We start from the raw sequence: 21,541 nt of genomic DNA, 5'->3' as shown, positions 1-21,541 counted from the left end.
GCGGGCGCCCCTCTCCCGCTGAGTTGGGGGGGTGTAGCCTTGAAAGATTATGGCTGCCTTCTGACAATTTGTTTCGCATAGGATGAGGCTTGCTGTGTTTTATCTAGTCTGGATGGATGGCAGCCCGTGCGTAAAGGGAATGAGGCCCGGCAGTTATGCACAATGCTAGAACCCCCGCACCTGCCGCGAGCACCGTACCTTGTCGGGGTGGAGAGTCGTGGGGATCTTTTCCCGGGACGTCAGCGTGTCCTGAGGAGTCTTTGGCGTTCTGCCGCAGCACAGGAGCCCGCCTCCAGGCCTCGGACCACCTCTCCTTACGCCGATAGTGAACCGCTGGGGGTCTAGGAGGGAGGAGATTCTGGGCGGGGGTGTGCTTCAGCGCACTTGTCGCCGCCTTCCACTCTTCTCTGCAGCATGGGGCGTGGTTGACTCCGGCTTGCGCAACGTGCACCTTCGCTGGGGCCGTGCTGCAGCCCCTCCTGGTACGGGAAGGTCTCTCGGTCGACTTCAGGTGTCCGCTGTGTCCCACTGGTGCCCTTTGCATTTGCAGCTTCCAGAGTCAGACGCTACGGATTACACTGATCCGCCCAGGCCGGCTTGTGACAGAGGCTGCTTCGTGTGTTCGGGTGGCTCGCGGGGCCTAGCTGCACCTCACGAGCTCAAGGCTTACGGAGCTGCATTTTGGGCTACCGGGGTGCCGATTTTCATCAAAATTTCACAGGATGGTGGTGGAGCCAGCGGGTTGCCTGGGTGTTGTCTGGTCAGGGTGGTAAATCACCAAAGACGGCAGGATTGAGAAAGATTAATTCGGGGCTGGGTGGGAGCTCACACTAAGACTGCCATCTTGGTTGGCCCTCTAGCACCCTCTGACCGTAATTCTTATGTCTGATCTCCCTCTGTGAGATGTAATAATAAAAATAGAGCTGTGGCTTCATTTTTTATCGAATTTCGGTCGGCTTGTGAGTAAGACGGCTTTCTGTGGTTGGTTTGAAATTAATTTAGCTGTGAAGTCTGTTTATATGTAAAAATGTATGTTGCATATCTAAACACAAAACCTGCATAAATGAACAATTCCAATGTTTCACCTTTGAGAAAGAATAGTTTAAATTAGTACCGAGTGAGGGGCAATTGGATATTCTCAAACGATCTGATTAGCCCTTGCTGGGTCATTACCTGGCAGGGAAAGACTCACCTGCTGCACTCCGTTGGGAGCGCGAGTCCAGCAGAGGTACTTTCTTTTTCCCCTGGCCGCCATGGAAAGAGAATGGACTATGTGTAGTCCCTTTGCCCCGATCCCTAGCAGCCATTTTATTTTTCTCAAGTTGCAAAACCGTCTCAACCTTGTTTCACAACTCTAGAAAAAAATGTAATTAGTACGACGTGCCAGGATACTCATGGAAATAGAACCCTCAGATGGGGGCTGTTACCGGGCAGGCAATGTACCTGGGGCTACTTTAGAGCCCTTGCTTCACTCAGGCTCCTAACAATCACCCTGGTGGCATTAAGCTACCAGTAATGCCCCCCTCCTCAGGTTCTATTGCATTATAATGTACTTGTAGTGATGTTTTTTGATTTTGTATTCTAAAGATCAATTTCTAAATTATGTTTTAATTGGATGTGAAATGATCTACGTCGATTAACTTTGTTTCTTTGGCTTATGTGTTATTTAACTTAATTGTTTGAAAAGGGATGTATCAATTAATGTGGAACTGTGGGTGATGAGGATAGCTTTGCCATTGTAGCATGCCAGCTCAAATGTTTTGGAAGAGACATGCTGCCTATGAAGTGTAAGGCAGATCCCTTTTCTACCAGTAAAAGTAATCCAAAGAGCCATAAAACGTGATGCACAAGAAATACACATTTATTATAACTACCTGGGCAGGGAAATATGTAATAAACATTCAAATTCTAATGCAGAAAATAGTTGGATATGTAATCATTGCAGAAAGGGAAAAAAGACAAGTTGTTGCGAACTTCATCACTGTACATTGGCCTATTCTAATCACGTAAGGTGACCTGCTAACTGGTTAGCTCATTTACAGTGACATTTTTCTCCTCACACTGATTGGACGGAAGCATTGCATATGTATCAGTCAGAACTACTTTTACAATTGGTTGCTCAAGGAGATGTAGAAGTGGAGTGAATGTTTACAGAAATGTGAACCAATCCTCTTCGTGAGATGTGACACACAAAATATAACTCTTTAAACTTTGGATCACCACTTGGCACCATTAACGCTCCCACCATTGTGAACTGCTTAGTATCAGTTCATTTTGCAACTCCATCATTGGAAAACAACGTGCATGTCCTTTCTGTTCTCATTAGTGCATTTGGCCTGCCTTTGACCTTATGCTTTGGGGCTTAGCTACTTGCAAGCTTTGCTCTTTTGCAGTGGCGCAAATATGTATATGCGATTATATGCCTTAAAGTGTTTGTGTACAGCAAATTGACAAACCTGTCTTCGTTTAATATTACATTCATGTGGTGGAGGTTAGGTGTGAGCAGTTATTCTGATTACTGGATCTCCTGTGGTTCTAGCACAGGGACATAGTGTTTTTGTGAATTGTAGCTTCATTAAGGGGTTCCATCATCTCTGTATTCCCATGATGCAAGTTGGATCTGAGCCTCTGTATACGTTTCTAATTAGGATGTCACTATTAATTATGGTGCTTTGTTCACTGGTCCTTTTGATACAGAGAACTTGGCCAGTGCAATTTATGCTACAGGGGGCAGTGTTGTGCTTGGTGGTTCTAGCTTTGCGACCATGCTTCATATCTTGCTGCTTGACTCCTGCCAGTTCATGACCTCCATTAAGTTGCATTTTGACTGTTCTGCTTAGGGACATACATTGTTAAAACTCTCTGGAACATGGCTGTGAGAACCCGGTAAACCTGAGGTGTCCTGACCAATCGCTGTGCAGTGTCTTGTCCTTTAAACTCCGGGGCCTAGTATCTTTCTTGTTGTTCTTGCATGACTTCACTACCTTTTTTTTTTTGATAATATATTTTATTGGTGTTTTAAGACAAATAAACAGATAAGCAATCAATACATGCACACTGCTGGTATGGGTTACTGGCTGTCTCCAATTGATGTACACATAATGTTGCAAATTGGGTCAATTTTTTGTCCGAACCCGGGAGCAACACCCAGCTGCTTTTATCCTGCGGGCACCGTGGGCATCAGGGGGGCGCTTTTCGACATATCCCAGTGGCCAATTTTCCTGTGTTAGCCCTCATTGGGCTTCTTCCCATTTCTGCCACACTTTCGGGGCTTTAGCCGGGCATCCTCTGGCTGAGTATACCCTGTATTCCATTGCGACACAAATATCCACATCTGTCCTCCATTGTTCATAGCTCAGTGTTTGGTCCGAGCCCCATTTCTGAGCAATGTTCCTTTTCAAAAGTGCAGTAGTGGTGAACAAAAGCAATTTTTCATATCTAGGTAGGTCAATTTCATCATCTATCCCCAACAGTAATAGCTTAGGGTTTCTGGGAATTGTTTTTCCCATGACTCTGGAGAGTTCCACACAACATGCCTCCAAAAGTGGTTGGATGTGTGTGCAATCCCACAGGATGTGGAAGAAGGTGCCTTCTTCTGTTTTGCATCGCAGGCAGTTCGGGTCATTTATCCTTCCCCATCTGTGTAGGGCTACCCTAGGATAGTATACTCTATGTAGTATCTTTAACTGGATCAGTCTAAGATGATATTGCTATCTCCCTAGGGAACATCAATGCTATGACCCATTCCTCCGGTAGTATGGCCCCCACATCCGACTCCCATTTGGTCCGCAGCGACAGCAGATCTGGTGTGCCAAAGGAACTTATGGCACTGTACAGAACCGATGTCACTCTATGGGTGATTTGTTCCGGGAATAAGTTTTTCAATGGGGGTAAAGTCTGGCAGAAAGATCACTTCGGGGAGAATGTTCTGTAATGCGTGTTGTAGTTGGGCATAGTGGTAGTGTTCAGTTTGGGGAAGTCCAAATCGGAGAGCCAACTCCGCAAAAGGAGCCATAGTGTTATCCTTCACAACGTCTCCCAGTGTGAGTGATCCATGCCGAGACCAATTCGGCCATCTGGGGAGCGTGTATACACCGGGAAGGTTCCTGTTATTCCACAGAGGTTGCGCCTGCGATCGTTTGTCGCCCCATCCCACGAATTTATGTGCATCTATCCAGATTTGTGTTATCTGTGCTCGCATGTTGGGAGTGGCCGCGCGGTCTCTTTTCTTGTAGAGATATTGCAAAATGGGTTTCCCGGGAGTGTCGAGTTCTAAAGATCTGTTATGTGGTGCACCAGTGTCGCCGTGTAGTTGGTCATTCACTTTCATCAATTGACTGGCCCAATAATACGTTTGCATTCGGGGTAGTCCTATTCCGCCCTCCCATATGGATCTTTGGAGCGTGGCAAGAGCTATACGTGGGTGGCCGTCATTCCATAGCAGTTTACGAAGTGTGTGATCTATTTTCCTGAATATGTTTGAAGGAATGTATAAGGGGGCATTCTGTAATATGTACAGGAGTCGGGGCAAGGCCATCATTTTAAAGAGCGCAGCTCTACCCAGTAATGTCAGAGGAAGGGATGACCAGTGACGGGTGTCCTCTGCAAATCTTGTCATGACTGGGTACAAATTTCTGGGAACATAATCCGTCAGATTATTTGTTATTAATATACCTAGATATTTGAATTGTTCTCTTTCTACCTGGTAGGGACATTGGGGCGGGATCGATTCTTCCTCTTGTCTAAGCGGGAACAGAGTAGATTTGGCCCAGTTTACTCTCAGGCCGCTGAAAGAGCCGTATTTCTGGAGTAAATCAGTCACTATGGGGCAGGATCTAACCGGGTCTTGTAAGTATACCAATAAGTCGTCTGCATATAGGGACACTTTGTCCTCCCAGGCTTCAGACCATCGGAATCCCTTCCATGTTTCGTTAGTTCTTAACAGTATTGCGAGCGGTTCGATTTCTATTGCGAATATCATGGCTGACAGTGGGCATCCTTGCCTGGTCCCTGTGCCAATTTCAAAGGGGTCTGATACGTGACCATTCACTTTCGTGACGGCTAACGGAGATTTATACAGTAATTTAACCCAACTCATAAATTGGGGCCCAAATCCCATTCAATGCGATCGCATCCCACCTAATAGAATCAAAGGCCTTCTCGAAGTCCACTGCCAACAGGGCTAGAGGGCCTCGGATAGTGGTCGCATTTTCCATTGCCGTGAATAATCGATATATATTCATCCGCGTGGATCTTTGCGGCATAAAACCACACTGATCCAGGTGGATCAAGGAGGGTATGACTTGACTTGCTGGAGTCTATTGGGTAATGTTTTCGCTAGGATTTTGGTTTCAGTGTTGATGAGGGAAATAGGTCTATACGAGCTGCAGCAATCTGGGGGTTTGTCTGCCTTGGGTATGACCACTATGGTGGCCTGTCTCAGGTCCTGTGGGAGGGACCCTTTGCTGCGGGAGCTTTCATACATTTTCAGTAAGTGTGGTGTGATTAAGCTTGTGCCTATTTTCTTCCACACCTCAACGGGAAAGCCGTTGGGTCCCAGGGTTTTCCCGGGTTGGAGGTCCGCTATGGCTGCAGACAGTTCATCCTCTGTTATGTTAGTTTCTAGCAGGACTCTTTGTTCAGGCGTCAAGGAGGGAAGGGTGATTCCCGAGATGGCCGTGGTGTCAATAGGGGAGGTTGGCGCTCCATAAAGTTCCTTATAATAGGCTGCGAACCCTTCCGCTATGTTGCGGTCCGCTGTTATTAGTGTATTCCCCTGTGATCTAATTGCTCTAACATGTCGGAGCCCCTCGTCTCGCTTCTCCAGCCATGCCAACATTTTGCCTGCCTTGTCCCCGGTTTCGTATACTCTGTCACGCATCGCTGCGTGTGCCTGTTTGGCATTGTCCAGGGCGACGTTTTGGAACTGTTTTTGTGCTAATTGTAACTCGCGATGAGATTCTGGGAGGTCCTGGGATAGATGAGCTACCTCTGCCTCTTGCACTCGCGCTTCGGCCGCCCGGATCGCTGCGACCTGTTTCCTCTTATGGGCTGCGATCTGGGATATGATCACATTTTTAACATGCTCCACTAAGTCGGGGAAGCCCAGATAATAATTATTTAACCTCCATGTGGGTGGGGGGACCGGTCTGTGGGTATTAAGCTCTAACATGAGCGGTGAATGGTTCGATATACCTCTGGATAGGAGGTGTGCATCAGTTGCTAGATGTAATTCGGAAGTCGGGAGAAAAAAATAATCAAGCCTGGATAGTGAGGTGTGTGCTCCGGAGAGAAACGGGGTGTAAGTGTCTCCACACATCTTTCAGGCCTATTGCGTCGACGAATGTGGCCAATTTGGTATGCGCAGCTGGATTTCTCGAACGGATATGCGTACGGTCAAGTTCCAGGTTCATGACTTCGTTAAAATCTCCCCCCACCACTACCAAGTTCGAGAAATCTGCCGCTAACATAGGCGTTATATCGTTAAGTAATGCGGTGAGTAAGGCTGGTGGTGCGTATACGGCTAGCATGGATATGCACCGCTCCCAGAGAGTCGCGGTTATGTAAACAAATCTACCTACCGTATCCTGTGCGACAGATAGGCGATTCAATGGTAGTCGCTTGTGTACCAGGATCAGTACTCCCCTGGCTCCCATTGAGAAACCTGAGTGTAACGCAATGCGGTAATTGGTTCGCTTAAAGAGGTTACTGTTCGTACCTGCCAGGTGCGTTTCAGTTAGAAAGGCCACATCGGGCGCATATCGGTTCAGATATTGTAGTACAAGGCGCCTCTTGATACTGCTGCCCACCCCGTTCACATTCCAAGTCATTATATTAATGGACTTGGTCTTGCTTTCAATGGCGTGTTCTGTCATGGTGGTCGGGAATTGGGCATGCCGGGTAATGCTGTGTGTGTCCCCGGATGGTGACCCCTGTCCGCCCCACGGCAGCCAGACCCCAGCCCATAGCGCGCATTGATCCTAAAACAGTAAACTAGACAAACAAACTCTGTCATGAAAACAAACTCCCCTGCCCCCTCCCCATACTCCACCCCAACTTGAAGTACCTGTCGCCCGAACATTAGGCCGAGCTTGACTAGGGTATGCTCAGACTGAACAATTAGTCAATACATTTGGTATAACTTGTTTGTGTTTCTCTCGCTGTTACTTGACGCTAGTCCTATCGCCTTTGTCAGGGGGGGGGGCCCAATTGAGCCGCCATTTCTTTATTCTGCGGGGGAAGTCTGACGGTGCGTTGCCAACGGGCATCTCAACTTAAAGTCCATTGCAGATGTCAGAGGTTATGTTGGTGTCAACATGTGCCTGCTCGCCTCAGTCGGCTTCTCTTGGCGGTAGTTCATCCTGGTCTTGCAGTAGCTGTGCATTCGGGAGTCTGTCCGGGCGCGGTCTATTCCGTCCACGTTCCCTTCTATTTGTAGGGCCCCAATCTCCCTCCAGGTTATTTTCTGCCCAGTTCCACGCATCTTTTGGATCATTAAAGTGCACTGTTGTGCCATTATGGTAAATTTTCAGCTGTGCCGGGAACAGGAGGCCATATTTGACGTTTTGGATCTGTAGCCTTTTCTTGAGCTGGTCAAAGGATTGGCGTGCTCTTTGCACTTCCCTGGTGAAGTCTGGGAAGAAGGCAATTTTAGCACCGTTAGAGCCATTTGCAGTACCGTGTCTCGGTCCCTGTAATTTAGGATTTTGGCAATCACTGTGCGCGGTGGGGCCCCAGGCGTTGGTCTGCCTGTTGGGACTCGATGTGCACGTTCAATAGAGAAGAGTTTTGAAAACTTCTTTGGGGCATATAGATCCATGAGCAGTTGTTCAAGGAATAGTTCCATGGAGGGGCCTTCACTTTTCTCAGGTAGTCCCAGGATTTGTATATTATTTCGCCTAGAGCGTCCCTCCCCCTCTTCCACTCGTTCTTCTAGAGTTTTAACACGTTGCAGTACTCTGGTCATCTGACTCATGTTTCTGAGGCCATCTTCCGTGTTGGATATGCGGGTTTCCGCCTCTCTCGTGCGAGACGTGAGTTTCTGCAAATCATGGCGTAGGAGGGACACTTCTGTGCTGATGCCATCCATTTTAATCTCCATAGCGGTTCTGGAATTAGCTATGGCATTCATAATGTCTTTGAGAGAGTGTTCGGGTTCCTCATCTTCAGTAGCTGCCGTTTTCTCCTGTGTCGGCTCCATGGCCAGTGTGGGCACCGCGTATTGCTCCATTTTACTTTGTGTCGTGCCTCTTCTGCCCTTGTCTTTACCCATATCCTCTTCTATCACTGCTCCGGCACTCGGTAAGGATCCGTCTTCCACTTTCAGGGGCTTCCTGATTCTAAACGTGTTGTACGTGAGCCGGGACACGGATTTGACTCCTGGGCTGTTGGTCGAGGAAAGGGGCTATTTGCATTCGGGGTGTTTTCGGCTCACTTAAGTTATTGAGGGGGGGGTGGGGTGGTTCTCCTTCCCTGTCCCCCACCTTTCTCTCCCCTGTGTGGGATCGTCCACTTACACTCCGGGTTTCCCGCGCCTCCCTGTATGCAGGAGTAACGTGCTTATGCCCAACAGAGTAATGCTAGTCCCTTTCAGCTTGTTTCCGTGTATCTGGATGGTTTCCCAAAACTTTATTGCTGTGTGAGATTACCTCTGTGTTTTGCCACACTCCCAGCGAGGGTCTTAATGCTGCAGTACTGCGTGGTTTCCCTCCTTAGAAGCGAGGGCTATTGAATGTTTTGCCAGTTTCACCTGCACCATGGGGGCAATGTTTGTCCTGCCCCTCCCAAGCGCTGCCGTGTGTTTATGGCGCTTTAAATGTCCTTCTCAGCCGAAATGTCGGTCCTTTGATGGCGCATAGGAGAGACCCAGCAGTGGTTCCCCGTGCACCGCGATGATCGGGGGGCACGTCCCCTCCGGGGGATCACAGGCGAGCAGTGTCACGGGGATTTGCTGGGAGCGGGCAAGCGGGAAAGCCGGGAGCGGGAAGGGACTGCTCGCAACCACCGCCTCCCGCCCGCCCCTCTCCTTACCGTTTCGCGTGCCTAGTTACGCGCTTCACCGTCCTTTCCGCCGCTGCCTGTTGCCTGTTGCTCTGGAGTGGCAGGCGCTCAACGCGGAGCGGAGCGCCTGCGGCTGGTCGGCACGCCTGGGGACGGGGACGACGCCGGCGGTCTTGTGAGGAGAGTAGTCAGGGGGGAGGGGAAGACCGCGCTTTAGTGGGCCGCGGTGCCGGGGGCCGCCCGCTCAGTGCCAGCGTCCTCACGTCTCCAGGCGGGGTCGCGGCCTTCCCGTTAGGTGTTTGCACCTCCCGTGGGCCGCTGTTCTTCATTCTGGAAGTGATTGGCGAGTTATTCCAAGTCGCCGTCGGCCATCTTGGATCGTGTTCCGCGGCAGCCGCGCTCTCTCACCTTCCGCCGCAGCTATCTCCGCTTTCGATCTCCGTTTTGGTTTCGGAGTAGCTGCGATGCGTTGTGCTGTCTTTCCGCCAACATTTCGTAGTTTTGCAGGGGTGCTGCAAGTCCGATTCCCCCAGGATTTATCAGGATGTTTTGGCGGCACCAGGAGCTCAGCGGGCTCACGTCTACATCGACTGCTCGCTGGCCACGCCCTTCATGACTTCACTACCTTGAACTAAATGCTGGGGAAGCTTTTGCTCTCCACCTTTGCATCAACCAATCATTATGTGGCTTTCAACCTTTGACTGTGTGGAATTGTTGCAACTTGGAATGTGTGTGCCTCTCTGTGAGGTACTGCCTGATGTTCTGTGCTAAGGGTTCATGGGGAGGTTGTTGGGCTTCAGATAACTAAATCTTGTGGCCTACATGTGTTGTATTCAGCTAATGCAGTGCACTGGCGATCATTTATTCATCAATATAAACACTTATACTGTATTTCTGTAGTGATGTTAGATGCTGCTCGGCCAGGTTATAGTACAGGTTTATGTCCATCTATGTATGTGTGTGTTATAATCTAACTAAATCATGGTTATTGGGGTATCGTTTGGCCTATGCTGGAAACCCATCATTATACTGGACTGCTCTTTACTTTGCTATTTGCAGTTTCATAGGGAGTTTCGCAGCTTGTATGTATGTGCATGTTTACAACACTGAATGTACACCCATATTTTCATACTCCCATCAGAAGCATTACATTCCAAACCTCTGGCTGTGCAGCTCTTCTTTTAGCTTTATGGAGAGGAAATGTGAAAACGCATGTAAATGTCTATTGGGCCCATCGATAGGGTCCCCGCAAGACCTCAGACGCAATGCATTGTTTATTTCTTGCTTTGGTTTACATACCGAGGATGCCAGAATCTAGAATAGCCTAACTCCTCTAAAGCCGATCCCTCATCGCTTAAACATCTGGCCAGACAGCTGCATGCCCAATCTTATCCTTCTCAAATTCCTCTTTGGGCTTAACTTAACTGTACCTGGTTAACCCTACACTCCTTTGCTATAGTAAGTGCTGGGACCCCTTATCCTGATTCTTGCCTGTCCATATAGTTTAAGGTCTGATAGCGGGACTCGCTGCACCAAAGTATTTTCTCCCCCAATCCTTTCTCAGTACGTGTTCTAAGATTGTGTGCCAGAATTTCTGTGCACTCAAGTTGAATTCCTCAAAAGCAAACTACTTATAGAGCTCAGATGAGTGTTTTCACCACATTTTTCCTACTGCTCTTCTGCACTTTCCACCCCTCATTTCTGCAAGGCACACCCCATTTTTCCATTTCTGCTTCTGTAGGCACTTGTTGCAGACGAGAATGCAAATATTTCCTTTAAGTTCTTTCCAAGGGCTGCGCTAGTTGATAAGGGTTGCTCAGTCTCCCTCTGATTGGCCTTTACTTTGGATTCTAGTTGAATAATACATCTCTTTAAAGTACTCTGATCCCTGAAATAAATCATGTTTGTGCTCTTCACCTCACTGGTGAGGCCCAACAAGGCTGAAACACGTGTATGGTGTTGCTGTTGGTACTCTTGTTCAGAGAGGAATTGCCATAGCATTTCGGTGCTGGACTGCCCATGTGGGCAGGACAAAGACTGATATGCAAATTGATATTTCTAATCTGTGAAGGGTACAGTGAGCAAAAAGCGTGTGCTGCAAACTCTCATCTCAGAACAGGTTATCATGCCATGTTCTTTCTGGAGAGGAGCGCCTGCTACCTTTTTTGAAATGTTTGTGCTCTTGTTGCTGATTTGACTCCCTTTTGATAATCTGTGTAATTCCGGCCCCTACTTACCTCCACCCACCCCCAAACAATCCGACTGGTGCTTCATTTGGACATTTAATATATCTAACTGTTAATGTCTGCCTTTTTTCTTTCTTTTTTTTCATCACGTTTTAAATTGCGTTTGGAGTTGTAGGTGGGAGTAGCACTTCTTCCTATCCCTGATATATGGATTTGCCTTTTCCTCAAAGTTTTTCATGTGTTCCCTTGTGATGTTGTTGACACATTTTATGATGTGGTTCCCAGTTGAATATATTTTCAATAAAAACGTATTGCAAGTGCCATGCATTTACAAAATGTGGATGCGTTAGAATATACCAGCACAAGACTCTGCACTCCTGGGTAAGATATTTTATGGACTTTTGCATGGTGCCACAGTGTGAGTATTTTGAACATTTGATACACTCTTGGTGTTTATTTTTAATACTCCAAGCTTACAATGGAAGATCTCAACCTGTTTCAGTACTATTGACAAGTACCTTTGCCGGCCTTCCACAGGACAATAACTGAGACCAATAACAACAAATGGCACAATAGCCAATTGTTGTAATGTCTCTCCACATAACAACTACAAGGGTTTCCAGTCTTTCTGTACTTGGCATATGAACAAAAGTAATTGCAGAATAAATTACCTTATGAGAATAGATCAACCTTTTTATTTTTAATGCCTAGGGATGTACCAAATAGCAGATTCCTTTTTCGGTCGAATATCGACTAGTTTGTGAGGTATTTGGCCGAAGACAAATAGTGCTATTGAAGGATAACCTTTTTAAACTGTAACAATTCACTTAAAAAAAAAACCCACTATTTTAAATGTGTTCCAATATTTCATTAATGTCTATTCAGTTTAAATATCTCATCATAAAATGCACACAATCCAGTGAAGAACAGTTTAACAAAAAAGCTGGGTCCAAATTAGCAGAAGGATGTTGCATTTGCAAAATCAGTGCTATTCAGTGTAGGATTCATGAATACACATTGCTACTTACCAATGAACATAATGGTTGCTAATGTAATGTAAACTGCCATGGCAAATCACATATCACAATCTCTTCCGAGTTGCAAGGTAGCTCAGTTGGAAATGGAATTTATAATCTTCATGGCAGCTCACACACAAATGTATAGTTTGTCCACTCGCGCAGGACACAAGTCGAGGATACATGTGAGGTGTTTGTACTTCATCTCGCTACTATGTTTGAAGTGAATACTTGCCTAAATCCCACATCCCCTTATAAGCCAAACCTGCAAGATACCTTTCCCAGAGAGGCTAACAGAGTGTTATAGTGGGGAAAATCGCACGTAGGAAAGTTTGACCAACCCATACAAGCTGTCCGAAGGCACTTGTCTTTTGGGCATTTGCTCAATACCAACAAATCTCAATCCACTTACCCCCACCTCCTTTGAACCACACTAGTTGTATTGGTGTAAGGCTTTTTTTTTTTTCTCGAAGGCTCCATCTTCAACGCCATCTACCAGCAGATGCAGCGCTCTATCACTCTGTCCCCTCTCACATGATGCCTGCTGGGGCTGACTAGCCTGTGTTATTATTCTACACATTTCCTAAGAGGGCAATATGGATTCTAATGTGGGTGACCTCTATCACTGCCTTGCATGTACCTCTCATCCCTATTAACCTAGAAGAGGCAGCCTGCCTTTTTTTCTTAGGAGGGGGACGATGCTTAGAAATCGGACTTCTAAAGTCACCAACAGTGCTTGGGTCTTTGACTGACTATTTCCCATGCAGCATCCTCATGCCACTCTACCTATGCGCATGCTGGCAGACTGGCCCACAAGGGAACTGGAGATTTCCCACCATGAAATACATCTGAGAAGACTATTGGGTGGGGCATGCCACTCTGCATGACATAAGAGACTACCTTAGTGCTACAGGTATCCACTACGTGTTATGCATTGGGTTCTCCATATGCTTTACCTAAAGGAACAAACCAGGCTCCCCTCAAACTCATCCTAACCACTCCTCTCCAATACGCATAGCAGTTTTATCTTTAATCAGGAATCCGTTCAGACAAGGTTTAATCTCATTCCATATTGCAGCCTGCACTCCATATTTGCCTTATTTGCCTTTCTGAGTTGTTACAATGCATTAAAATGGGTAGACAAAAATCGGCTACAGCCAAATAATTTTTCAGCTGGAATTCAGCCAAATGCCGAAGTTTGGTACATCCTTATGTGTTTAATATGCCTGGGCCTGGCAGGTAAGGCTGCTGCTTGTAGCTCTGGACTTAACTGTGAGGAACTGCTTTAAATGGAATTGTGGTTGGTTTGACATGTTTTCAAGGCAGCAATGATGTCTGGGAAGGGAAATGGCCGTTGGCTGCATGAGCGTGTTGGATTGTGAGCCCACAGGAAATTGAGAGTATGTGTAGCCAACAGTCAGGCTGCAAAAGAGGGGGCGATTATATGTAGACCTGCACTGGTGCTCCGAACCGGGGCTTCCGGAATGGAAAATGGTAGTTGTGAATGCTGCTGGCAGAGGTGGGGAATGTCTGTGTAGGGCTGAAAGTGAAGGTGTTTCACATGGTGCACCGCAGAGTCCTCGAGTGTCCCATGCGATCAGCGCCTATACATACCCACACCTTGATGTGACCACTCACTTTACTAATAAATGTGCAACCCTGCATCTTTCGTGGCAAGAGGGGGCAAACGGGGCCACACTCCCAACCTCTGCCCTACCACCCCACTCCCATGGACCAGTCCCAGCGAGAAAGATGATGTGAATCCAATCTAGTTTCCCACACCAGACCGTTGACGTAAAAAAAAAATCAAAAAAAAAAAATCACTTAACGTCAATCTAAAAGCCCCCCCCCCCTTAGAATTTTGACTTTTAATAATCCTATTTGTTAACATGTTGTGGGTCCTTGTTCTGGGTGTTTCCTTGAGAATAGCTTATTTTGTGGAGAATTTAAATTTGATATGTGAAATATATTAAAAATGAAGTGTTTACATTTTCTAATCCTATGCGATCCTTTTAACACTGGAATATTTTACTTGTTTATAGGTCACTCCATGCTACCTCGTCACTTGCAAAGTGTGGGCAGGAACTGGTTAGCCCACTTGGAGTTCCCTCAGACATTTTGTTACAGTTGGAACTTTGCTGCTTGGCCATGGTGGACAGGGAACACCTTTTGGGCTCCTTTCACACATGTCAACAACTTGTCTCATCCCGTGGATTGGAAACTTAACGTTTTGCGGCCTGGCAGGAGTAGCTTTCTGTTCCAGAACCTGAGGCATTTTAGAATTGCACAAAACTCGTGGCTTCACATCACTCATTTGAACATGGATTTCCAAAGTGAGGAGCCTAAATCGAAGCGAAGAAAGTTCACTGATGAAGACCCTTCAAAAATGGACAGCAAGCCGTCCTCCCCACGTAGGGAGGACAATGTTGTTCCCTCACCACTCGGAGCCTCCAATTGTGAAGTATTGCCTAATAATGAACATGAAGAAAGCAATCAAGCTCATGAAGGGAATGATTCCCATTCAAAAGGTGACGAGTCTGTTCTAGTTTCCATTTTTATTGCCTTTTATTTGGAAAAACATGTATTCATTTTGCAATGCTGTTTTACTAACAAGACTGTTAAAATGTGACCGGGATTTCTAATTGTCTCAAGTCCCTTCCTTATTATCTTACAGTGTGGAGGACTGCAGTGAAATTATCTTTAATTTTTTTACCAAGTTAGTTCTGTCTGGCCCAGTACTTATTTAAAAATGTGTCTTATAAAGACCAACACCTTAATTCCATGACTTTTTTAAGCGAGTATTAAAGCAGAAGAGTTTAAACCAGCAGTGCTCTAGAATGACTCAACCTGGTAATGTGCTTTTTTTAAAGCGCAGAATCTGCTAATTTATTTTCTGAACTGAGATATCTTTTGGTTTCTGTAACAGAGCAAAAGTGAGGAAGGTACTTCAGCTGGTGATGTCCTCTGCCGTGGGTTCAGTATATAATCCATCTGATACCAATTATTTCATGAATGTATGCTCTTTGCTGCCTTTGCCACTTAATGGTTTGGCCACCCTCTGTATTTGAGGCTGCCCTCTACTGGCCCTCCTTTTACTTTACTGACTGTACTTTATCGTTCAGTTAATGCAACCTCCCTTCACCTATCCCTTCCTCTGTAAACCTCTTCCAGACACGTTTTCTGTTAATACTTCTCCAAGGCATAACATAAGCAGTGTCGCGGAGCAATTGTCTATGCAATTCTGTAGGTTTGCTAATTAAATTGGCACTTGTGTAGCAAAGCGAGCTATTTAAGTTAGCCTGTTCAATGAAAGCACAGCTCACCCAGCATTCCTATCTTGCCTTCAGAGCTCTCTCCACCCTCGATACTCTGACTGCAAGCGCAAAGGGGCTAACGGAGCTTGAGTGCAGCAGTAATCATCCACTTAACTCATGTGCCAAAAGGCCTGTGTGGGAGCGCTACGCACATTTTCTTTTTCAAATAATTGCAAACCAGAAATAATCTGGATAATACTGTTATTAAGCTAACTGTATTCTGTCTGCCAAAGACCAGTATGTGCTAGTTGTTGTTTTTTTTAAAAGGCTTTCAATTCCTTTTCTAAAATTTAAGTTGGTTGCATAATGCATAATTACAGTATTGCTACTGTAAAACACTGCATCGTCTCCATGCCTTACAGTTAAGTGCATCTAAATCTCAGTGTCAACTAGATTTCATTTTGGTGGGGAAGATGCATCATATGACAAGTGGACACTTTTGAAAATGTACATGACCACGGAGCCAAATGCTTTGAGGGCAAACCTAGTTCTGTGGCCTGATGGTTACATACCACTTGCAACTGGTGCTCAACCCATGAGCTTATCCCATACTCTTTGACATTCTATTTTACCATGTTGCTTTATACCCGCTGCCCTGAAAGTGAGATGGCCGCAAACTACAATATTCTAGCTAGTTTGCACAGTTCTACAGACTTACTGCAAAGCTGTACACTATAGTTGTTCTCGAGAGCTTACTTTACTCTGATTATGATTGCATTATATATTTGCACCTTCAGTAGAGAGAGCTGGCCAAACTGTTTTCAGTGCCTTTTATCATATCTATTTGTGTTCCTTCATGCAGCTAACCTTTTTACAGACACTCATTCAGGGCTCGCAAAGTATTGTCACCCACTTGCATAGTCGAGTAGATTATAAGAAGGGACAGTACCATTTGCAGGGGATGTTGGAAACATTTAAATAAACTTTACTTTGCAGTAAATGTAAAATAAAGTTTAACTGTGTGGTTGGCCTATGGGTGGCAGCGGTGTGCCAAACTAAAGTGGGTTTGTGGTGGCATGAACCATTTTGCAGAAAGTGAATTTATATTTGTAGTCATCCGTTGACATGGGTCTAGTGCATGTGTCTTCTTTTTTTTTTTCAAATGTATTTATTTTATTCAAACATAATACAGGAAACACACTCTTACAACTATCCTCCCCCCACCAACCCACCTCCCCCTTTCCCCGGGGCGTTTGCTTCCTGTTGTAGGTGAACCGCTCATCCTCGAAATATGTCCGTAACTTTAATATTATGTGGACGCCACTGTTCCATGTAGTCCGACTGAAGGTAGTCCTGTACCAATCCCCACTCCTTCGCAAATGAGTCTCCCGTGCCTTGGATTGTGTGAGTCACCTTTTCCATTGCCATTTGGGCCCACACCTTCTGTAGCCATGTAAAAATCAAAGGGGACTCTTTTTCCAGCATTGGGCGATTGTGGTCCATGCCGCAATGATCATCCCCACTATGCTTCTCCATTGTGGCTTTGTAAACTTCCTGATTACTCCATCTTTCATTCCCAAAAGCCATACCCTCTCGCTCCATTGGCACGCCCCCAGGAATATTTTCCCCACCTCCACTTTAACTTCATCCCAAAAGGCCTTAATCCCCTTGCACTCCCACCAGATGTGCCTCCACGTTCCCACCTCTGCGCACCCTCTCCAGCACCTATATGACTTCTGTGGGAACATTTTATGTAGTCTGTCAGGGGTGAAGTGCCATTGGGAAAAATTTTAACCCACATTTCTCTTGATTGTGCCGAGTAAGTTAGTTTGGGAATTTGTGTCCGTAGCTCAACCCATTGCTGTTTCGTTGGGGCTACCCCCAGGGTATTTCCCCACCTTATCATATAAGTCCATTTTATATCTTCAGCTTGGAAGTTTATAAACAAGTACAATATTGATGCCCATTTCTTCGCCCCTGTGTTATTTGTGACATATGATTCAAATGGGGTGAGATCCCTGGTTGCTGCTTTAGTGATCTCTGGTGTCTGAAGCCAGTGTCTAAGTTGATCATATTTCAGTTTGTCACCCACTGTGAGTCGCAGCAATGAAGTACACTCCGCAAACAATTTTTTTGTTCAGAAACATCTCCCCTATTTTCGTGCAGCCCGCCACTTCCCATTTCTCAAACACCCCTCGTTCCATCCCTGGGGGGGAACTGTGGGTTTCGACAAATTGGTGTAAAGGGGCTCTCTACCGAGGACATAGTGCCTTTCTGGGTCTGTGCATCCCAAGCCTCCACGGTGGCCCGCATTATTTCACTTATGCAGAGATTGAGGTGCCTATGCTGTTTCGCTTTCCATAGGAGTTCCACAAGTGGGGTTCTAGCAACCGCTCTGTCTTGCTTAGCCCATATAGTAGCTGGATCTTCCCCCATCCACTCCCGTAGCACCCTAAGCTGCGCCACCTGATATTTCTGGAAATGTGGCAATGCCATCCCCCTTCCCGGTACGAGGCTGTCATGGTACCTCTCGCTATTCTCGAGGGTTTCCCTCTCCATATATAAGATGTAACCGCCTTGTTGAGTGTTTAAAAAGAAAGGAACGTGGAACCCTAATAGGGAGTGCTTGAAAATAGTAAAGGATCCTCGGTAGAATGGTCATCTTGATTGATTGAATTCTACCCCACCATGAGATCCGTAATGGGCTCCATCTCTCTAGGTCCCTCCTTATCTTAGCCATGAGCTGGGGGAAATTTCTGTCATACAGCAGTCCCACCCTATGTGTCAGCGTGATTCCCAAATATTTTATCCCTTCATCTGCTACTTTTAGGCCCATCTCTGTGGCAACTCTCCCTATTTCCTCACCATCTCCCGCCAATATCATAATTTCCCCCTGTTCACTTTGAGTCCTGAAATGTCCCCGTAGCGTTCCAGTTCCCCCATAACTGCCACTAGCGACCTCCCCGGGTCCTCCAGAGCCAATAACATATCGTCCGCGTACGCAACCACTTTGTGTTGCAGTCCCGCCATGTCTATCCCCTTTATCTGCTGGGACTCCCTTATTCTTATTTAGAGGGGTTCCAGGAAGATGGCAAATGAAAGTGGTGACAATGGGCAGCCCTGTTTGGTTCCCCTTGAAATCTTTACCCTCTCCGTGAGCTTCCCATTAAACACCATCCTGCAGGACGGGGAGTTGTAGTTAGCCTTGATCATAGCAATGAAGTGTTCCCCAAACCCCATGCATTTTAGGATCTTAAACAGTAGTGACCATTCCACCCGGTCAAATGCTTTTTCAGCATCAATCGCTAATAGTATTGCAGGTGTGTTTGTAATGCCAATTTTTCCCACTAAATAGGAAATCCCCCTTAATATTGTCATGGGTTTGTCTTCCTGGTATAAAGCCTGATTGGTCTAGGTGTATCAGATTTGGGAGGAGTGGAGACAGTCTGGCTGCTAATATTTTGGTGTATATTTTAGCATCTAAATTTATCAGGGATATAGGCCTATACGACGCCGGATATGTCGGATCCTTTCCTGACTTTTGGAAAACCAGCACCTTAGCTTCATTCATTGTTGGTGTAAGGTTCCCGACCTCCTTAAAGGAGTTCATGAGCTTTGCAAGAAAGGGGGCTAATGTGTCTGCATGTTTTTTATAGAAATGAGCCGTGAACCCATCTGGGCCGGGTGCCTTATTTAACGGGAGATTTGCAATTGCCTTTTTCACCCCCTCTTCCCTAATCGGGCTCTCGAGTGCCAACCTTTCGTCATCCGAGATTTGGGGGAATTGGAGGGCCTGCAAGTAGGTGTCCTGAGCATTCCCATCCGGGGCGCTCTAAGAGTAGAGCTCCTGATAGAACCTCCTAAACTCCTCTCCCATGTCTTGAGTGCCCGTCATAGGCTTCCCCCCTCTCGTTCCTGATACATTTGATCGTACTATCCTTTTGCTTTGCCCGGAGTTGCCTAGCTAAGAGCTTATCCGCCTTGTTGACCTTAATATAGAGGCTCTGCTTCAGGTACAATAGAGATCTCTCCGCCCCCCTGGTGCGAAGCATGTCCAACTGCCCCTGTGCGTGTTGCAGGGATTTTTGCAATGAACGTGTGGGTTGGCTCACTAATTTTCCCTGCACTTCCTCCACAACAGCTTCCAGCTGTCTTTCCCATCCATACCTCCGTTTGTCTCTTGATACCTTCAGGGCTATGAGCTTCCACGGATCACCGCTTTAAAAGCCTCCCACACCGTTCCCAGGGAGACCTCCTCTGTGTCGTTTTGCTCGAAATATTCCTCCCCCATCTCTTTCACAGTCTCACCCATCACGGGGTCCATCAGAAGGTCATGGGGCAGTCTCCATTTCCACAACCCATTCCCCCCCCCCGGGAGATCTATTTCCAACCATAGCTGGGCATGATCTGAAAATGATATTGTCCCTTTTTCAATCCCCACAATCCTACCCAGTATGCCCACTGAGACCGAAATGTAATCTATTCTTGACATGGAGTTGTGGACATGGGAGTAATACGTGTACCCCCGCTGATTCCACCCCCCCCCACGAGTTCCTTCCACACATCACAGGGCCAAATTCTCCATCTGCTGCTTAAGACCTTTCGAAGGTGCCCTTATCCCTTGGGAGCCCCCTGAACTTCTATCCGTCTGAGGATGCCATGCCAAATTGAGGTCTCCCCCCAAAATTACCTCTCCCTTTGCGTAGGCTTCCAGCTTCCGTAGAGAGTCCCTGAGAAAGCCGTCCTGGCCCACATTAGGGGCGTAGAAAGAGGCCAAGGTAAAGTGAAAGCCCTCCAGTATCACATTGGCGAAGGTGTACCTCCCTTCCTTGTCCGTAAGCTTGTCTACTATATTAGCATTCCACCCCTCTTTAGTCGCTATTGGCACACCTGCCTTTCTTTCTGGAGCGTTTGCCTGCGCCCAAATTCTATACCCCCTTATGCGTGCTTTCTGCTTATCTCTGGCTCTGATATGTGTTTCTTGGAGCAGGAGAATCTCTGCTTTCTCCCTCTTAAGCAAGTGCTCCAATTTATACCTTTTCACCGGGTGGTTGATACCCCTGATGTTATGTTAGGATCCTGATTTTCCTCATTTGGCCCCGTTCATGACCATTGTTCCATAGTCCACCTACTTTCCATGCCTGCCCCTTTACTTGCCCCCCACCCTCCCCCTCAAACTCCCCATCCCCAACGAAAATTTGTAAACCAGATAACTGTTTCCCGAGTGGGGCACGGGTTCCTATGGATGCTTGGGCGTTGCGCCCCTCGCCCCCTGCCCTCCATGAACTCGGGAGAACCATCGAGGGGGATCCTAAACCCTGCATTTCACTTGTCCTTAACGGATTCCGTAGCCCTCATCTCGCCCCGGGCCGTCTCTTCAACCTGTTCACGTATCGTCCAAGTCCCCACCGTGTGGGCCCCGTGGGGGCTCGCCCTGCCCGGGCAGAAGCTCTTTAGGCATTACCTTAGTATGCTTCCCCTTCGGTTCATTAGCTGTGCCTTCTAGCGGCAGTCCTTCCCTCCGTTTTTTTTTACTTTGTCTGACAGTTTCCCATCCTCTTGGTCTTCTTTGCGGGTCTCTCCTCGTACTTGGGCCTCCACCTTGCTCCTCTTCAGGCCGAAGCCCCATCATGGTAAATCCCTCCTCCTAAGTCGTGGCTCTTCTCTGCTTGCCCTCCCATGTGAACAGCAATCCAAAAGGGAAAGTCCACTTATATTGTATTTGTCTCTCCAGCAGGGGCTTAACCAAGGGGGCCATCGCTCTTCTCTTTTGCAGCGTCACTACTGCCAGGTCCTGATATAATTGGATGTCCTCCCCATTCATACGAATGTGATCCATCTCCCTAGCTCTTCTCAAAATTTCCTCCTTCTGTGGGTAGGACGATATGGCCACCAGCACATCCTTTGGTCTCTCCCCCGGCGCTCCAGATATTTTCGGATCTCTTCTGCGTCTTGTGCTTCCAGGATTTCCCTGAAGACCTCTTTTACCGCCTTCTTAAGATCCTTGTCTTGGACTGACTCTGCCATATTCTTAATGCGAATGTTGGATCTCCGCGAGCGGTTCTCGAGGTCCTCGCATTGTATC

At 46.9% G+C, this 21,541-nt stretch overlaps 1 protein-coding gene across 2 annotated transcripts in view; it reads left to right on the top strand.

The window, feature by feature from the left end:
* The window catches only part of ANGEL2 (angel homolog 2), a 680,936-nt gene that overhangs the window by 134,957 nt on the left and 524,438 nt on the right, over positions 1–21,541 (top strand). For both annotated transcript variants that reach the window (XM_069608547.1, XM_069608546.1), the window contains exon 2: positions 14,245–14,730. In XM_069608547.1, coding sequence (XP_069464648.1) covers positions 14,253–14,730 — 478 coding nt within the window. In that variant the 5' untranslated portion in view covers positions 14,245–14,252. The remainder of the gene's footprint in view (positions 1–14,244; positions 14,731–21,541) is intronic.

This window comes from Ambystoma mexicanum, chromosome 4q (genome assembly GCF_040938575.1).
Source record: "Ambystoma mexicanum isolate Mex_15411 chromosome 4q, UKY_AmexF1_1, whole genome shotgun sequence".
Classification (NCBI taxonomy): Eukaryota; Metazoa; Chordata; class Amphibia; order Caudata; family Ambystomatidae; genus Ambystoma; species Ambystoma mexicanum.
This window is presented reverse-complemented; position numbering and strand designations above follow the sequence as displayed.